The sequence below is a fragment of the Vidua macroura genome, chromosome 6 (genome assembly GCF_024509145.1).
Source record: "Vidua macroura isolate BioBank_ID:100142 chromosome 6, ASM2450914v1, whole genome shotgun sequence".
Classification (NCBI taxonomy): Eukaryota; Metazoa; Chordata; class Aves; order Passeriformes; family Viduidae; genus Vidua; species Vidua macroura.
The window spans coordinates 25,253,294-25,271,187 of NC_071576.1; the positions used below are offsets into that span (position 1 = coordinate 25,253,294).

The following is a 17,894-nucleotide window of genomic DNA, read 5'->3' on the forward strand; positions in this document are numbered from 1 at the left end:
GAAAAATGTGACAAGCCCAGGATATTTCATCTGAGATTTATGTGGCATTTCTACATTTTGGGGGCAGAAAGGTTTGCTTTAAAGTCACAAGTTCAATAAACAAACACATTTACCGCACACACACTTACAAATAACATAGAACACTTTTCCTGTAATTTATACTATTTTTTTCCTTTATAACTTGGGATAGATTTTATAGGAATGTACAAGAATCAATTTTGTCCTATTATTGTCTTTAAGAATTTCTAGCTATCCATTTTTATTTTTAAAATCCATGCATTTCCATCAGGAAACTATTGCAGTAATGCCAAATCCTGTCGGAAATGGCAAATTTAGGAGTGTGGAAGAGCCACAAAAAAACCCCCACATTCCACTGGTTGTTTCCTTATTCTTCCAAACAAATGACTGCTATATGTTCCTCTAAGCAATCTCTTGCCTTCTATGTGATCAAACAGATTCTAAAGTGAGGAAGTCTTAGTCTCTGTGTGTCTGGTGAATGGTAAATGCACTGTTTGTCCCTCTTAGCTCCATTTAGTAGAGGTAGACATTGTGCAACACTCTTGCAAATTCAGCACCACAAACTCTGAAGGTACTTTGCAAGTCTTGCTTAATTTGTTCAATGTACACAGTTTATTTCAGTGTAGATGAAAAGCTTGAGAAAAAATAAAAGATAAAAATGCCCAAACTGTAATTCCAACAGGAAAAATCAAGTTTTAATTCAAATCACAAAAATTGCCTGTAAAAATGGAAATGGGACATAATTCACCCCCACTGGACCACCACTGATGTTAAGAGATGTATGCAAGAATGATTTTGTCAAAAGCAGTCATTCAGTTTTCTTTAGTTACACACCTCACACATTTAATCCCATAATTGTCCTGCTGAATTCTCCTAGCCAGCAACAGAGATTACAAAAAAAAAAAAAAAAAAAAGGCAGCTTCAGTTTGTCCAATTACATTTTTCATCATTTCTGTTGAATGCAGAGCCATTTTCTTGGTACTTGATATGAATATTTTTCCTCAAAAACATTTTTATAGGGAATATGCCATGTATCACCTGTAGTCTGTACCACACAGTCATAACGGAGAGCAGGCTGTTGGGAAAAAAAATAGGGAAAACATTTTTTTTGGACTTTGTACAAAGTATTACTAAAATGTCAATTACAGGTAGTTAGTTACGACTGCCAATGCTTACCTTAGAAGTCTCCATAGTTTTATCTCTTAACAACTCTCATTTTATTTTCTTATACAAAACAAATCCTAGATTTTAGTACTGGAGGAAAAACGAAACTACCTTCTAGTATTTTGTGGTCTAGGAGTCATTATAAGTTCTGTCTTCAATCAGCACTAGATAATAATGATTTCAGCATAATGCACTCAATTACTAGAAATGACAAAATGATTGTTGTTCTGTTCAGTTAAATGAAATCATATGGGAATTACTCAGGATGTGGAATTTATAGGCTTGAATGTAGGATTTAATGACATTAATGACATCTTGTATTTGTTCTCCCAGTGTCTCTCTTTACAGAGCTGACTTGTTCTGTCCCAAGGAGAAGAAAGAAAAGGAGATGGAAGAAAAAGGTTTATCACTAACACTTCCACAAGCATCTGGCTGAACAAACTGAATAAACAATCTTTCAGGTCTATTATGTTCCAGGTATACTAATTCAACATATATAAGACAAATACAAAAGAAACAATACTGATATTATGGTTCCCAGGACATACTATCACTCTATATGTATAGTCTTGGAAGTCTGCTTTCCTGTGGTACCTTCCAGAATAACCTAGAAGACAGCTATGACTGGGAATATCAATCACCCAAATCACTTGTATGGGAATTAAGATGTGAAAATGAGTAGTCCCTTTGTACAAGAGAAAGAAACAAGGTGTAGCTAAAGCTGTGTTACTCAGGTGACCCACCATTCATTATTTTGCTCCATAAGAAGAAATGTATATATGGCAACATATTACATGTTTGTTATCATGAATGTTATTTTACAGTTTTAACCAGCAAAGGAAGAAAATTAATCTGCATAGGTGCAGTATTCCTTTAAGTAGGCAGTAACAATACAGACAGACCAGATAACAAAAGAACTGCATATAGAATGTCATATGACAGATTTTTCCCTAGAAAAATCTTAAAACAGCTGCATTCCTGTTAATGTACTGTTCACAAGGATACAGAACTCCTAGACAATAATAGTAGCATTCTGCCATAACATGACATTATTGCAATTTCTGTAGCTGAATACTAACTATAAACCTGAGTGTTATGGGCTTTCCCTCATGAAACTTTACACCTGTTAGGTTACTATTACAGTGAATACTGAAATACCTGTATTTTTCCGCTTCTTTAAAATAAAGATGAAAGAAACTCTGTTGTAAAATTAGAAGTATGATATTTTATAATAGTACTGCAGAGGAGAATAAGGGTTTTCAAAGTTTAAAATAAATTAAAACATTGGCACTCAGGTTTTACTGAGGCCAGCAATGGTTACAGTTTCCATCACTGGAAATATTTGTATACATAAACTTTTATATACATTTTAAACATTTAGGTAGCATTTCTTGGCTCTCTTACAGTTTTCTTGTTTGTGGCACACTTTGTGAATCCAATGAATTTGCAGTTAGCACAGGAGTTTTGAACGCACTGGTACAAATCCATTTCTTAGACTTCAACAAGATACTTTGGCTTTCAGGGTTTGAAATAATGTATCTTCAATGAGTATGCTCAGTGTGTTTTCTGACTGCAGTGGGAATACTTACCAAAAATTTTATACTCCTTCCTTCTGCAGAAGGGAAGAACACTATCTGGTGCCCACGCTGCCACTTGCGGAACAGGTGACGTGTCAGACTGTCGGAGAGACAAGCCTTGTGATCCCGGAGGAAGTCTCTCGTAACAAACTTGCAATGCTTGCCTGATCGCAGAGTGGCATATAACAAGAAGGCATCATCTTCAGAGCTTCACAAAACAAATGGAAAATACAGACGTCATTCACAAGGCAGTAAGTGGCTGCAGGAAGTGATTCAAATGATGATCAGGATTTATTCATCAGCAACACTGAAAATTCCCACCACTACTCTAGTTCCCAGTAAAATAAAAAATTTCTTACCACAGGGCACCAAAAGCTAGAGTGCAATAAAAATTAATTGCATGCTACTTAGAGCACTTTTTTCCTTTTCTCACAATCTGATAATAGATCAATATAATCTCCTGCCATGAAATTTAACAATACTGAGCTATGTAGAACAAAACTGCTAAAACTCAACAGTGTACCCCCACACAGCAGCAGACCACAACTGCACACTGATGCTACCAGAAATCCTGTAGTTCAGGGCACTGTCCTCTTGGCAGTTGTTTTATCAGTCATAAATCCTAATAAACCATACAGCTGTCAATATGATTCTAAGTGATGAAAGTCTTCATAACACAACTTTGTGTACTTTTGAAGCAAGTATAGCAAGGGATATGTTTCTTTCACAGACACAGATAGAGATACTAGTAATGGTACTAAAAGCTAGAGCAAAATGCACATAAATCAGCTGTTGGTCTCTATTATATTGAACTGTTTTCTTCAACTTACATATTTTCAGCAAAGAAGAAGTCTGCCTTATTCTGCATCTCCTCCATAATTTCTCTTTTCCAATTTGAAGAGTTCATCAGCATATGTTTGCGGCCCAGCACAAGCAACCTGGCATTCTCTTTTGCCAGGCAGTTGACAGCATCAAACAGCTGCAGAAAACAAAGCAAACCCAAAGATTTTCTTAGCTGTAAAAACAGAGTGACATGGAATACTTTCATGTGTGTCACACCTAAAGGGACTTCTAGACTACTCCCATTTCACACAGTTCTTAACTGCAATGCAAATTAAGCAGATAACTAATTTAATTCCCTGATCACAAAGAAGGAAAGAAACAACAAGCCAATTCATTGAAGGAAGCTACTCTCAACCACACAGAAAATACAGTGCTTTTTCAAATGACATGAACGTCCTCAGGCAGAGTTGTATGGAGATGTCAGAAGTTCCAAGTCAGCCGAGGGAATGAATCACGCTGGATTTAAGTGATAACCGCTGTGATCACGGAGCAGCGGGAGCCCTGAGCACATCGCCTCTCCGGCCCCACCTGCTGGAGCTGGAGACCGACACGGCCCGGGCTGCCCCGCGGGAGGCGGCGAGCGGCAGGACGTGGAAATCCGCGACCTCGGGACTAAGGCTCTATGAAAACCACATCCAGATTAGCCGCCCACTTGCGAACCAACATAGCGGTGGTAAATTCACTTCAGAGGGACTTTTCAGCAGTCTCTTAGGCCTGTGTCTGTTCTGCAACAAGTGCTTCTCAGGACAGGCACTTGTGCCTGGGACTTTCCCTCCGTGCTTCACCCAGACTGAGCTCAGGGAGGGCAAAGGTTCTGGCTTTCAGGTTATTACTGTGGACTGCTCACAAAACAATGGCATTTCAGTTCGACCCAGAAAGACAGAAGAATTGTTTCTTGAGATTCATGCATCTATCATATTTGAAAGACAAGGACAGTATGCTCAACCACTAGGGAAAGGTATTTCCTAATTTTTACCTGCATTTGCTACCACTATTTGCCAGCATACAATCTCCTAATTATTCTTTAATCCTTCCTGCTTTTCTAGCTACTTCCCTCTTCCTTGTTACTTTTCCTCCCTTTAATGCCTTCAATTGCCCTCCTCCTTCTCTTGCTCTTTACCCTCCTTTCCTCCTATTTGTGATCCATCTCATTTTTTGGTATAATTTGCTTTTGATTCAGGGGCTAGAAAGAATTGTTCATGTAACTCTTGTGTGCCATTTTACAATATATTTAGTTTCATCTACCTGCAAGTACCAGGAGAAAGGGGTGGCCCCATTCAGTCTTCTCTCAAGCTGCACAATCGCACTACTTCTTTTGTGTCAGATCTGTATGACAACTACACACGAACTCACTGATCCAACAAAAGACTTTTTTGTAGGCTTGAGCCTGCAGCAACCCAACAGATAGACTTGAGTCAAAGGTTCAATGACTAATGGGAACACATCTCTGGAGGTGGTGAGGACAGAAAATGTGGGACTGTGCAGGAAAGGACCTGCAGATGGCTCAAACTACATATGCCATGAACCTGGATCTGAGGTCTGGGAGAGGAAGTCAGAAGTTTTTCTACATTAATTTTAACTGTTGAACTGTAAGTTGCTGTTGCCAGTATTGATTCTGAGGGACTAAAGGCTCTGTTTTCACACAGATACAGGACCTTGGTGCTAATGAAAAGCACAAATGCCTAACAGTACCTATTGGAACTGACTTCCTGCTTTCAGGAGATCACACTGGATATTGGCTACACATTGTACAATCTACTTTTCCCTGGTTAAAACAAACAAAACATAATGTGAGCAGGAAAAGGCCAAAGGCAATAACTTCTCATGCACTGAACCAGTCCTGCAAATAGCTGTATTCAAATACCAAAGGAGAATTAAGTTGGTTAATCTGAGTTCATTAAAGATAATAAAAGTTAGGAATGTAGCTACTGCATCCACAGACATTTCCATGCACAGAAGTCAACAGTGAAGAAATAATAACAACGAGCAACAAACCCTTACAAATTCCAAATGAAAATATTTTTTCTTTTTGCCTAACATTTTGCTACATTACAGGAAGGTTAGCAAAAAATCAGGTGAAAAAAAGAAGAAAACAGCAGCTCCAGATACAGATTGGTCAATAGTAGCTATTCCGAAGTATTCTTGGATTCAGGTCCTGTAGGTCTTTCTTTCTGGAGGTTGTAACTAGTGGCACTTTGCACCTGTTAGTCATGTAGACTTTCTTCTCCTACATATTATTAGCATATGAGGTTTTCTAGTGTGAAGTGCTTCTGAGAGAAAATTGAGAGGTTGGTATAAATTAGCTAAAAATGGAAAAACTCAAACCAGGCTTAAAATGTACTGAAATTAAAGGGAGTCAGCATTTTAAAATTTTGAAACTCCTGCTTAAATAACAACCCACTGTCCTTCCTCTACTTAACACAGAGATTAACCTTACTTACACAACTAAAATACAGAAGATAGAAATTATTTTTGTTTTCATAAAAGATAATTTTGTTTTGCACACCCCCTTATCTGACACAATTTCACTAAAATGCCTATTCTCTCACTTTAGGCTTGGGCACTTAATGGGGGTGGTCTACAAGGAGTCACAGAATTTACATGGGGGGTTTCCTAAGTGTGCCTACTCCCACGCCTGGCTGCTTCTCAAGAAAGGAAGATGTGAGACACACTAATACTTGTTTCAGTCACAGAGGAAAGTAACTGAACATAATGGTGTTAATACAAACACAGCAGTAGTGATCTCTCATTTAAAAAGTCAATGGCATTTTATTAATCTAGTATTTCCAGAAGTTGCATGAGTGTATAATGGAGCATAAGGAAGACAGACTAATTATTCTAACTCATACAAGGAACTATGAGCAGAGCAGGATACAGATTTCCTAAGACTTCACTGCCAATCCCTTTCTGATCACTAGATCACGCTGTGCCATGTGTCCCCAGCTTCAAAGGTTAGCTTGAGGCAGCTTTCTCATTAGGTACTACTGGTAGATTCCCACTTGTGAAATGGGAAATCCCTACACACTGCTGCTGGGAGGCACACCACTCAATGATTCAGCAAAAGGTGACTCACCCGTATACACACAGAGCATGAAGAAGTAACCACCAAAAATATTTAAATCACATTTTTTATTAATAAATCATGTTTGACATTGCTTAAACATTTGGGTTCACTGCCTGCCATTTAAAAGCAAAACTCACCTACAGGTTATCTGCTAGTAAGAGTACCAAACTGCTCTATTACTGCTCTTTTCACCTATTGTTTGTGCTGCCTCCCACCCAGCCAAAGCTGTGAAACTGCAGAAGAAACCCCAACACAGACCACAGGTCCAGAGCTGTCATTACTGTACTGTCAGGCAGGGCTGAGCATGATCATTGTCCCCAGAGTTTAGCCAGCAATTGGAGCCAGTCAAAAGAAGTGATTGTCCCACTTCACTCTTCACTGGTGTGGTCTCACCTTGAGTCCTGGGTACAGTTTTGGGTGCCACAATACAAAAAAGACATTAAACTGTTAGAGAGCATTCAAAGGAGAGCAATGAGGATGATGTAGGGGCTGGAGGTAAAGCCATATGAGGAGCACAGAGGTCACTTGGTCTGTTCAGCCTGGAGGAGACTGAGGGGAGACCTCATTGCAGTTACAACTTCTTTGGGGGGAGAGGGGGGGCAGGAAGTGGAGGGGCAGGCACTGATTTCTATGATGACCAGTGACAGGACCAGGGGAATGGCCAGGACCAGGAATCCCCTGATAAGGGGAGGTTTAGATTGGACATTGGGAAAAGCTTCTTCACCCAGAGGATGGCTGAGCACTGGAACAGGCTCCCCAGGGAGGTGGTCATAGCACCAAGCCTGACAGAGTTCAACAAGCATTTGGGCAACACTGTCAGGGACACGGTGCAATTCTTGGGGTGTCCTGCACAGGGCCTGGAGTTGGGACTTCAATGATCCTTGTAGGTCCCTTCCAACTCAGGACATTCTATGATTCTATAAATGAATTCCTATCATGACTACATTTATTTGACTTAAGAGTTTCACCATTTTTGGTTACCTTTTTCCATACTGTAGATCAAGAAAATAAACTCAAGAAAAACCTATTTACTTCAGTCCCCCACACAGGAGAGAGACACAATGAGAAGCCAGAGATTTTTGCCACAGCCAGTTACTCAAGGAAGGCATGTGTGCTGCTTGCAAGAAAAGCTGGACTTTCTCACTGAGCCTGGTAATTTCACCGAGCCACATTCAAGATCATTACCACAGCACCAAATAGAAATGCTTCTTATATTCTCTACATTATTATTGATGACACAGTGTAAATTAGTCTCAGTCCTCTTAACTCAAATACAGGGGCAGTATAGATGTTTCTTGATTTCTCTGGAGTTTATCTGTCCCTGACTAGCATGGGCATAGCTACTTCAAAGGGAAAGCAGTGATGGATGAATAAGTAACAGTCACTAAGATTAATCAGCCTGGTTTACTTTCTGCTCTTTAGACAGTCAGCAGGTAACTCTTGGGAATTACCCCTTACAACACCAAGGATCTCTGCAACACTGCAGAAACAATATTGTTGGGAATATTTGTATCCTGTGTTACAGTAAGACTATTTAGATTGATGTAACACATCATCATGCAAAACTCTACCAGTGACAGCCCTTCACACATCAGTGATAGCAATCACACAATGTTTAACATGTTTTAACCTGTCTGCATTGACTCTGTGCCTGGAATTGACTTATCCTCTCTTGACACATTCACTAGAGATATGTCTTAACTCCCTATCACAATTCATTAAAATTTGCAGTTCACTTTTAGATGTTAGCTTTTACTCTTAACAGTCAACACTATTAATCAAAGGCAGATTATTGATTGAGCAGGAAAACTACCACAGAAGCAGATTCCCAAGCTGATTTAATATAGATTGAGGATGGTACAGTAGCCTCAGTTTGCATAGATGAGGCGATACCTACAGCTGTGCTACTTGCAGAGTTAGTCTGTATTCAAAGTGAAGATGCTTTTGCAGCCGGGTCCAAACTGACTGGTACCAAGTGTGTACCAAGACACCTGGTGCTCCTGCACAATCCAGTGTTCCCACTGCCTGGAGGACTTGGCTCAGTTGTAACACTGGGTGAATGCAAACACATTACTTTCAGGTCAAAACTGACTACAGCAATACTCCATGGACTGTGACCAAGCTAATGAAGCATCTTGAATCCTGAGTAGTGGGGAGAATGAAGCAGAGTAACTGTAAATATATTCAGGTCAAGTACAGAAGCAATAGCAAAATTTGTATTTTTTTCTGTATTCATGATATCCTGGCTGTTATGCCAGTAATGGGGATATCTTTAATTACAACTCAACATTTAATTACAAATCAACATTTGATTTCAACGGAAGATGCAATGTGCTCAAGACAATCCCTAAAACAATTCTGAATGTAGAAGTAATATGTTTGTAAATAGTCTTTGACACTGCATTCTGCTATATTATAAACTGTAGGTAAAGTTTCCAATTTCAAACAATCTTGAAGAGCCACCCCTGTCTTTTTTTCTACTGATGAGCTCAGAGAACAACACAATATAAACCAAAACTGTGTAAATCAACCTCAGATTTGGTAAGACTATTATGAATTTCTCCTGTGCAGATAGGGAAGGATAGGTGCCTATCCTTCCCAGCAGAGAGCCATATAAGAAAAAAAAAAAAGCTTTGAAATAGGTATTTTCTATCTAATTACAGTCATATCCTGCTCTGTCTTATTCCCAAAAAGCACAAGAAGTAATCTGATGGACAGTGAAGAAGTATTTCCTACAAGAATTAACAGAATCACAGTGGGATGCATGCAGACAGTAACAATATATATACACAATTTAAACATGGAATTAAAGTATGACATGATGGATGGGGAGGTAGGTGAGGGATCATCAGGTGGAAGAGCCATTAGCATTTTGGAATCTGGCTTTTTAGAATGGACTGTCATCTTTAAAAGATCTCAGTCACTTTGTCAGACCTTACACCTGAGAAATCTTTTAGTGTGAACATTCTAGCTCACACTTTTCGAATGTCTCTGCTTTTGAATGGTAATATTTTTATCATGATCCATAGATGAATGGCGTTCATCCACAAATAAAAAAAAAAGAAAAATGGGTAGTGACAATAGTTCGCATGCTATTAAATGAACAACGCAAAGAGCTCTAGAAATGATGACTAAAGAAGATATGGACATTTTAAGAATTGCTGAATTTTATAGTACAAGTTGCAAAAGAGAAGAACAGGCAAAATTTTCTGACTCTTACAATTCAAGAAATACACAGACAAATATTCTTCAGTTGTCTAGCTGCATTTTTGGAAGTTGAACACTGTAAGTTACTTCAATGCCAGTCAAGTTTCTAAATCCAAAAGTTTTGTTAAGCAACTACAGTACCCTTTTCTTTCCTAATCACTTACTAAAAAATGTAATGTTGATTTAAATGTACAAGCAGACCCTTTGTTGTGTCAGCAGTTATGAAGTAGGAATAATGATGGAAGAGAAGGAGTGAATCTGAAATCCAAACCAGCATTCTTCTGGGGTAGCAAGTGGGAAATGTCCAATTCACCATTAATTATAGCCCAGTGCTAACAACTAACTTTTTCTATTTTAATTAAAACTTAATGTTTTCTATTGCAGTTGTGGACTGGCAGTAAAGCATTTTTGTTCATGAATTTGAATTTTTCTGAATGTCTTCCTTTCTAGAGTCATGTAAAAGGACAAAGGTATTTGTCCTTTTCTGATCTTCTCTGAGATATTTTTTCTCCATAGCTGATACTATTGTATACTTTTACCTCTCCTCTTCCCCATCTTCTTTCTTGTAACAAAGAATAAATACCAAGACCTTGACAATGCATAAGGTGCAGCTTATGTGGATTTGATTTTATCCAGACATCTCCTGAGAAACTACTATTTTGTACCAAAACCTGGAGATTTACAAAACATTAAAAAGTCTCAAATCTCCATACCAAGGAGAGGAGTTAGGTGATACTGTCTATCCGTGATTATACAAAAGTAGGAAAAGAAACATGTAAAACCTGAAAGTGTTCCCTTTGCATTTCCACATATCAACACTATCCTTTGTTCCCATCCTTGAATTCTTTCTGCTTGCACTGCTGTTTCTTTAACAGTCTTTTCTTACTGATCACTACACATTGCTTCATTGCACCAATATGACACATACATCATCTTTATATTCTTGAGAAAGAAAGTTAAATAAAAATGAAAAGGTATGAGGTTTTACTTATTCTTGCATAAGGTTCAGATGTGAAATTTTACCTGTCAGAGCCACTGACTGTAAATGGAATATTTTCCCAACTGAAGGCACAGCTTCAGAGGTCAGCCTTCTTTCACTGGAAATCCAGTCTTTGCAATTACATTGATACTGTTGCTTTTCTACTATTATCAGAACACTGTATACAAAGACTTAAGGAAATAAGGGAGTTTCTCTTACCATGTTTCATTTTAGAAACAATGTAAAATGTAAAAATTTAGCCATTGGAAATCAACTAAAAACAATGTAGCTATTTAAAAGGCACATTGGTGAGCCCAATGGAGCTGTGCCAGTCTTAAGATTTCAGCGTGGGTCAGAAGCTATATTTAAGAACTGAAAATCCAAAATGTGAGCAGGATCTCCGGGTGGTAGTGGTGGCAGTGGTAATGGGATGTTATGAAAATGAAAGCACAAGCTTGACTGATCCTTTCCACAGATAGGAAATAACTCGGTGCAGGACTGAAATGGGCTTTGTCAGACTGAAACTGACAGTTTAAAAGGTACTAACACTTCAGCTATCACCACTGTCCTCTGCAGATGTCTGTACAGTGTGACTGACCTTGTCTGATATTAAGTGTTTTCCCTGTGTCCTAAAGTCCCAGACAGTACTTCTGTCCTTTGAGGATGTCCTGGGGGCATCACTTTTTCAGCAGGCACAGGCATGATGCTGTTATGGTATATTAAACCTATGCTTCTGCAGAGACGCCCCACATTTTAATAAACTTGACAGCTCCAGAAACACTTTAACATAAGGACCATTTCTAAGCTCGCAGGACAATGGACATCCAGGTAGAATGACATGATAACCACGGAAACATCAGTAAACTGACAACTTGCAGTTGAAAAAAAGCATCAGAGTACAGCATGCAGCAAATATTTCTAACACAATTTTCACACTGTCTTTCTGCTGTTTCCCAGTAATATTATTTTCCAGTTGCCTGCTACAGATCATTATACAGAGGTTATCTTCAAAACTTTTATACATCTTCAAGAACAATTGTTTCAGTAAGAACTTTTGCAGCTCTTAACATACAAATACATTAACAAACTACTGAAATGAGTGGTAATTTCTCTGAGAAGGTCAGAAAGAGGAAAATTTTGTTTAATATGAAAGAGAACATACAAAATGTTCTTCTTGAACAGTACAAAAATCAGCAGAAGCAAACTAAAGCACAAAGGTTTGAGATGGAGGAGCAGCTGCATGGTCAGAGTCAGACCTATCTGTCCTCGGCCAATCATGAAACCAAAGCTTTCAGCAAGGAGAAACCTAAGAGGGAATCTGTTTAATATTGCTAAAAGCATAACTGGCATTTACCAGATTGGAAAAACCTCAGGGGGCTTTCATATCCATCAGCACACCTTGCACTGCCAGTACCATGAGGCAAAGTTCAACTGTCTCAGATGGATCAAGGCTCACCCTGGAAAGAAACTCACTGTTCCTACAAAACCAACAAAAATCTGATGCAGTGTAATGCAGCTGATGTAAATTATGGGTCAGCATTATTTAACTTACACAGCCATTAGTTTTGATCATTGCAGACTCGTGCCATTTTACTACTAGTAACACTGCTAGCAGTGTCCATGCCTGGAGATCCAAGGCAGTGAAAGTCTGAAAGTCCACCATGACAGCTAAAGTCCACAAAATCTAATTTTTGTACTTTGATGCTTTTCATGTAAGTATATTGGTAGGAGTCTGCAATACTCAATAGCTGCACACTGGGCAGGCCACTGTTTTATCCAAAGTATTTTTCTTTAACTCAAAAGATACAGCAATTTGACAAGCAGATGATATTGTCAGCTCCCACAAATGAATTATAGATGATATTTGGCATTTGTCTAAAGGCTTGGCCTCCTGGGAACAACCAGTTATATGAAAAACTTTGTATACTTAGCCATTTTTTTCCCCTTGTCAAGAGAAACAAGCTTGAGAATATGAAAATATGACCACCAGAAAGGCTTGGGCAACAGAAGCCAAGTAAGAACCACGCCCAAGCCCCAGCCCTATTTCATAAAAGGATCTATTTTTTAAAGCAACTTTTAGCTTGGGGACTCAGAATTACAGTTTCCAGGTATCTGTACGACTATATCAGTTAGCACTTTTGAGGAATTATGTTGCATCTTGCCCTCTTTTATCCATTTCCATGTAAAAGATGCAGATACCCAGCTAACAAGAGCATCCAGGACTGAACATCAGTGCTCAAGTTCAAAACAGAACTATAATTTCAGAAGTGTTTTGTTTACCAAATTTATCAGATAGCATATGGTTAAAATTGTGTTTTATTACTGGTTATGTTACCTAGGCTGGTGGACTAAATAGGCTTGTGGAATGAGAGTGGGTGGGATGACAAAAAGAAATCCCTAACCTATAGCATTCAAATTTCTGAAAGCCCATTTGGGAATGCCCATTAAATGGAAAGGTAAGAGATTTCACTCTTTAAGGCATGATATGCAGATACATACATATAAACTAGAAGTGAAAATGTCAAAACCCTCCAGTTCTTTAAGACACTTCCTCTCACTATTGAAATGTATGGCCATTCCACATAAACAGATTCAAACAGCACAGTGCAATGTTTTACAGGGACATCATGTACATGACTTCTGATGATGATAGCAGCATAGTGACATTAATGATAGATGAGCCCAGGGTAACTACTCCTTACAAGGAGCACAGTAAATCACCATCAAATCAACATCATTGAGACTGTGTGGTTCTGCTCTATGATTACTTGCAACCCTCTTACTACTACTTCATTTTATTTATTCAAATGTGTGGCAGCTTAGGGCTGTGGTGGAAGAAAACTCCTATCAATCAATCAATCAGTCAGTCAATCAAGTAGTAGTATAGGCAGTATTCAAGAGGTAGGTATTACAGTACCCTTTTCTTTAGCTTGCACTAAATGTAAAAGCTCAAACTCTGGAGAACCACAGCTCTAATAAAACACTTGCATCATACTTCTACATTTTTTTTTCCAGTCTATATAGTGTAAGCACTACCTAGTTTACCAAAGTATCACACAATTAGGAAATAAACAAGGAGAGAAGGCATCAGCAAGGTTGATCTTCCTACACCGGTATACGACGTAAGTCAGGAGCAACTTCTGAATAACAACTACTTCAGAACCTGTGGAACTGAACAGGCTTTTAGCTGCTGTTAGAGAGCTTATGGCACACACTGTACACAGCTTACTCAGCCATGTCAACTTGATTCCTTAAAAGCTCAAGAGTCAAAAATTCAAAATATCAGAGGCATAAGAAATATTACTGCAAACTCACTGCTTCCTTTTTGTCGAGCATAGAAGCGAGCAGATAAATGGATAAATGCTGGACAATAAGGACAGGCATAAGCATCACTAATACTTCCTGATTTATCTAAGAGGTAAGTTGGTATCAACCATATGACAGAAGTACAGGTTCAGTTTTAACAGTCACTACAGGAAGCATTGTGCAAGGATAGGACAATATAGCAGCTGGAAATGGTAGAAACTATTCAGAAAAAGTAGAAGAAGGAATTAATACTTCATTAAACTAGTTGAAAAATAGAATTATGTTTACATAATTTTGACAACCTCTTTAGCTTTTGACTCACTATATTTCAATGCATATTTCCAGCAAGAACTGTGAAAAGAACTATTCAGATCATTAAAGAACTGACCAGTGAATAATGAATCACAAAGAAACAGCATCACAAGCTAGTATCTCTGGGGAAAAGGAAAAATCAGTAGATGCATGTAAAGATTAATAGTAACTATGTAAAATACTTGAAATAGAGAATTTCCCATTAAGAAAAAGGTTTCCTAATAATGATACAGGGCAAATAATTACAATGCCAGAGATAAACCATTCAAAGTGATTTTTAAATTGTCTAATTTTGGGGGGATCATATTTAGGAAATAAAAATTACAGAATAGAAGATTTGAATGTTTATGGAGATGTACAGAAAAATGAGAACACCAACACAAATGATGCTTTATAAGGTTGTTTCTTCACCTAATGGTGAAGTACTAATTTTTAGTACTAATTTGCAAGTACTAATTTTTAAGATCTTGATTTAGGCATTTTTCTTGAAGGATGGGAGTGAAGATTTCTATTGTATAACAGTTACTTTCCTGAAAACTTGAAGAACAGCAGCAGCAAAGGTAGCCATAGTTATTTTATTATGTTCTTGGTACTGGTGTTCTTACTATATCACTCCTGTTCCTCACATGATACCAAACAACAAAATGGTTTACAAGTCTCAGCATGTACAATACCAGCTTAATGGCACAGTTCTGGTAGCAGTCCTCTGAGAAGTGACAGATATGAGATCTGAGATATGAATAAGATCTCCTCTTTATATTAACACAAGTAAACATATTAGTTTAATCTAATTTGACCTAATTTAGATTAACACCACAGATAAAGGCATAAATCTGAATTAGCATGGGGACTATTTTATTTCCCCTCATTTTCCCTCCCTTACTTGGAATAACTGCACAAATGTACCCTTAAACAAGAAAAGTAAAAAGTAGAATAGGGATAGCCTCTTCCCTTTTATGTCTGTATCTGATGTACAAAATCAATACTGGCAAAAGGTCAGGTTTGCATTAAGATGTGTTTGATACAGAATGTCACCTCTAATGGGCAACAGTATTTTGGTTAAGAAGAGTTCTTACCATTTTTCAGAAGTTCAGTTTGAAACAGGAATTCTTGTGAATTGGTCTTAAGCAAGAACACTGCCAGCACAATTGTCATCCCCAGAATAGAATTTTAATTCTGGTGAAGTCGGTCTCCTAGATTCAAATAGGAGCTCCTATTTCCATGTTCCAGACAACACAAAACAATCAGTTTATGAAGAGATTTAGATTAAAAGCTGTTTACAATTGTACTTGATTTTCTGTAAGTCTAGATTTAAAAAAATAAAATTACTTTAACTTCAGTTTTAAACTTCATTGCAGGTTATACAGGCCTTCCCTCCAAGTTTCATTGGCAACTGAGTCTATCTCCTTCAGCTCACTTGGGAAGTTTAACAGCCTTGTTCTTCTGCATCTGGTGACCAAAATTCTTGAGCTTGGGCTATGGTATTTTAGGATGGCCCCAGCATAGAAGGAGAGGGAAAAGATTTCTGCAGATTGGTATTGATCTCTGAGATGTGTCTTCAGAGAAGAACTGAGTTCTTCTGCTGGGATATCTAAGGAACCCCCAGAAATTAACTGATGAGATATAGATGCAATGCTGAATATTTCACTCATGAATCTCTAACACTAAAAGCAGGTGAAGTTTCAAGAGTACCCTTTACTGCTTGACCTTCTTTCTCTTCTAAGATCATGTTACACAGCTGGTGAAGGTGATTTTCAATGAAAACACCAAAAGTCTTCATCTTTATGGTTTGTGCAATACTTATAGGAAATGAAAGTACAGGTCTAAAGAATGAAACCCATGTTGCAAAGATAAAAATCTCTCCCATCTTGAGCAACAGGCCAAATGTTTTGTTATCATGGAAATGCAAACTTGAACCACCATTAGAAGACAAGAAAAAAGAAGAAGAGATGGAAAAGGCTGAGAGCAAATGAACAAACACATCTGACTGCTTTGTTGAGTGGTAAGACAAGAGGTGGTCGGAGGCAGAATTGATGAACTGTCACAGTATGACAAATAAGACCTCTGTTGGATGTATTGATTCCAAACAGAGAATGACTCATGGATCTACTTCATTCTTGCTTCATTTACAGACAGTAAAGTACTTGAACAAATCACAGATGCTGCCAAAGGAGTCAGAGAAAAAAAAATTCTTTCCCATGGATGAGTTTTTGGGGTCAAATTTATCAATAACTGCTTGTTTTGTAGGACAGCTCATAGAGTGGAGCTAATGTTTTGTACAAAGTATCACTGTCTCAATAACTGTACAGATGATCTTTTATGCATGTTGCATGGTTAAGACTTACTTGAAGACTTGTAAAGATTACCACATGAAAACCTGAGCACACTAGTGTGTGTATTTGTCAACTATACTTGTATGCATAGGAGCTGATTTTTTTGTGTGTCTCATGGCCTCAAAAACAGTTTAGTAACTGGAACTTGGGAGAGAAAGTTGTATTCACTATTTTTCTCAAACACTACAAGCTTCAGTATGTTTTTTGCTCTCCTTGTTTCATCATAAAGGATTTATAGGCATTAAGGGGAGATTTCAAAGAAGCAAAATTATGTTTCAAAATTGATTTGGGTTATTAAGCCAGGAGAATCATGGGTCATAGATAGCCTGGTTTTCTTTTTTTTTTTTTTCTTCTTTTTAAAAATTGTGCCTTTATTCAAAGAGTTGGGGTTTTTTGTTTTGATAATTGTCTTTATATTTGGAAAATAAGCCTTGCAAATTGAATACAGTACATACCAAAGCAATGGTTCTGAGCTGAATTCACAAAGTGTAATTCATCAAGGTTCTTTAATTCTGTGGCCAAAGCTGTTTTTTTTCAAACATTTAACAGGACCATTCACCATTTTCCTGTAGACTACTATCCTGTGTTCTATTTTTCTCCCTTATCTTGATGAACCTTTTTTTTTTCACTATCAGCTTTTCTTCCAAGACTGCAACTTCTCTCTGCCCCCTCTTTTCTCTACTGCTAATGTAGCCAGGAGTCCAGGAATAACTACTACAGAACCACTAGAATAACGAAAACAATAATGTTAGTTTTAAACCTTGAATCCTCCTGTTAAATATAATTTTAGATCTTTAACATACAGAAAAAGAAAATGCAACAATATGTTTACACACAAGTATTATTACAAAATTCTCTTAGTCCCTTCCCCAATTCAGAGGGCAATCTCCACTCAACAAGCCTGCTGCTCTTCCCCTGGAAGAGACAAGAAACAGATGCAAAACATGAGGTGTCCCCTGCAGCTGCCACAGAGCACTCCCACTTACAGCAGTCACAGCCTGGCTTTTTGTGACAGCCTGTGAGAGGTGCACGGGGGCAGGTCCGGTGGCTTTCCTGGCAGGAGTTGACTGCTGCTTCAGGCCAGAGATGTA

General features: G+C 38.0%; 1 protein-coding gene across 1 annotated transcript in view; it reads right to left on the bottom strand.

Annotated features, from left to right (window-relative positions):
• Nucleotides 1–691: 691 nt before the first annotated feature.
• The window catches only part of PRORP (protein only RNase P catalytic subunit), a 36,446-nt gene continuing 19,243 nt past the window's right edge, over nt 692–17,894 (bottom strand). Inside the window, exons 5-7 of the mRNA XM_053981125.1 lie at nt 3,590–3,738; nt 2,772–2,967; nt 692–1,093 (exon numbers count right to left, since the gene is read on the bottom strand). Coding sequence (XP_053837100.1) covers nt 965–1,093; nt 2,772–2,967; nt 3,590–3,738 — 474 coding nt within the window. The 3' untranslated portion in view covers nt 692–964. The remainder of the gene's footprint in view (nt 1,094–2,771; nt 2,968–3,589; nt 3,739–17,894) is intronic.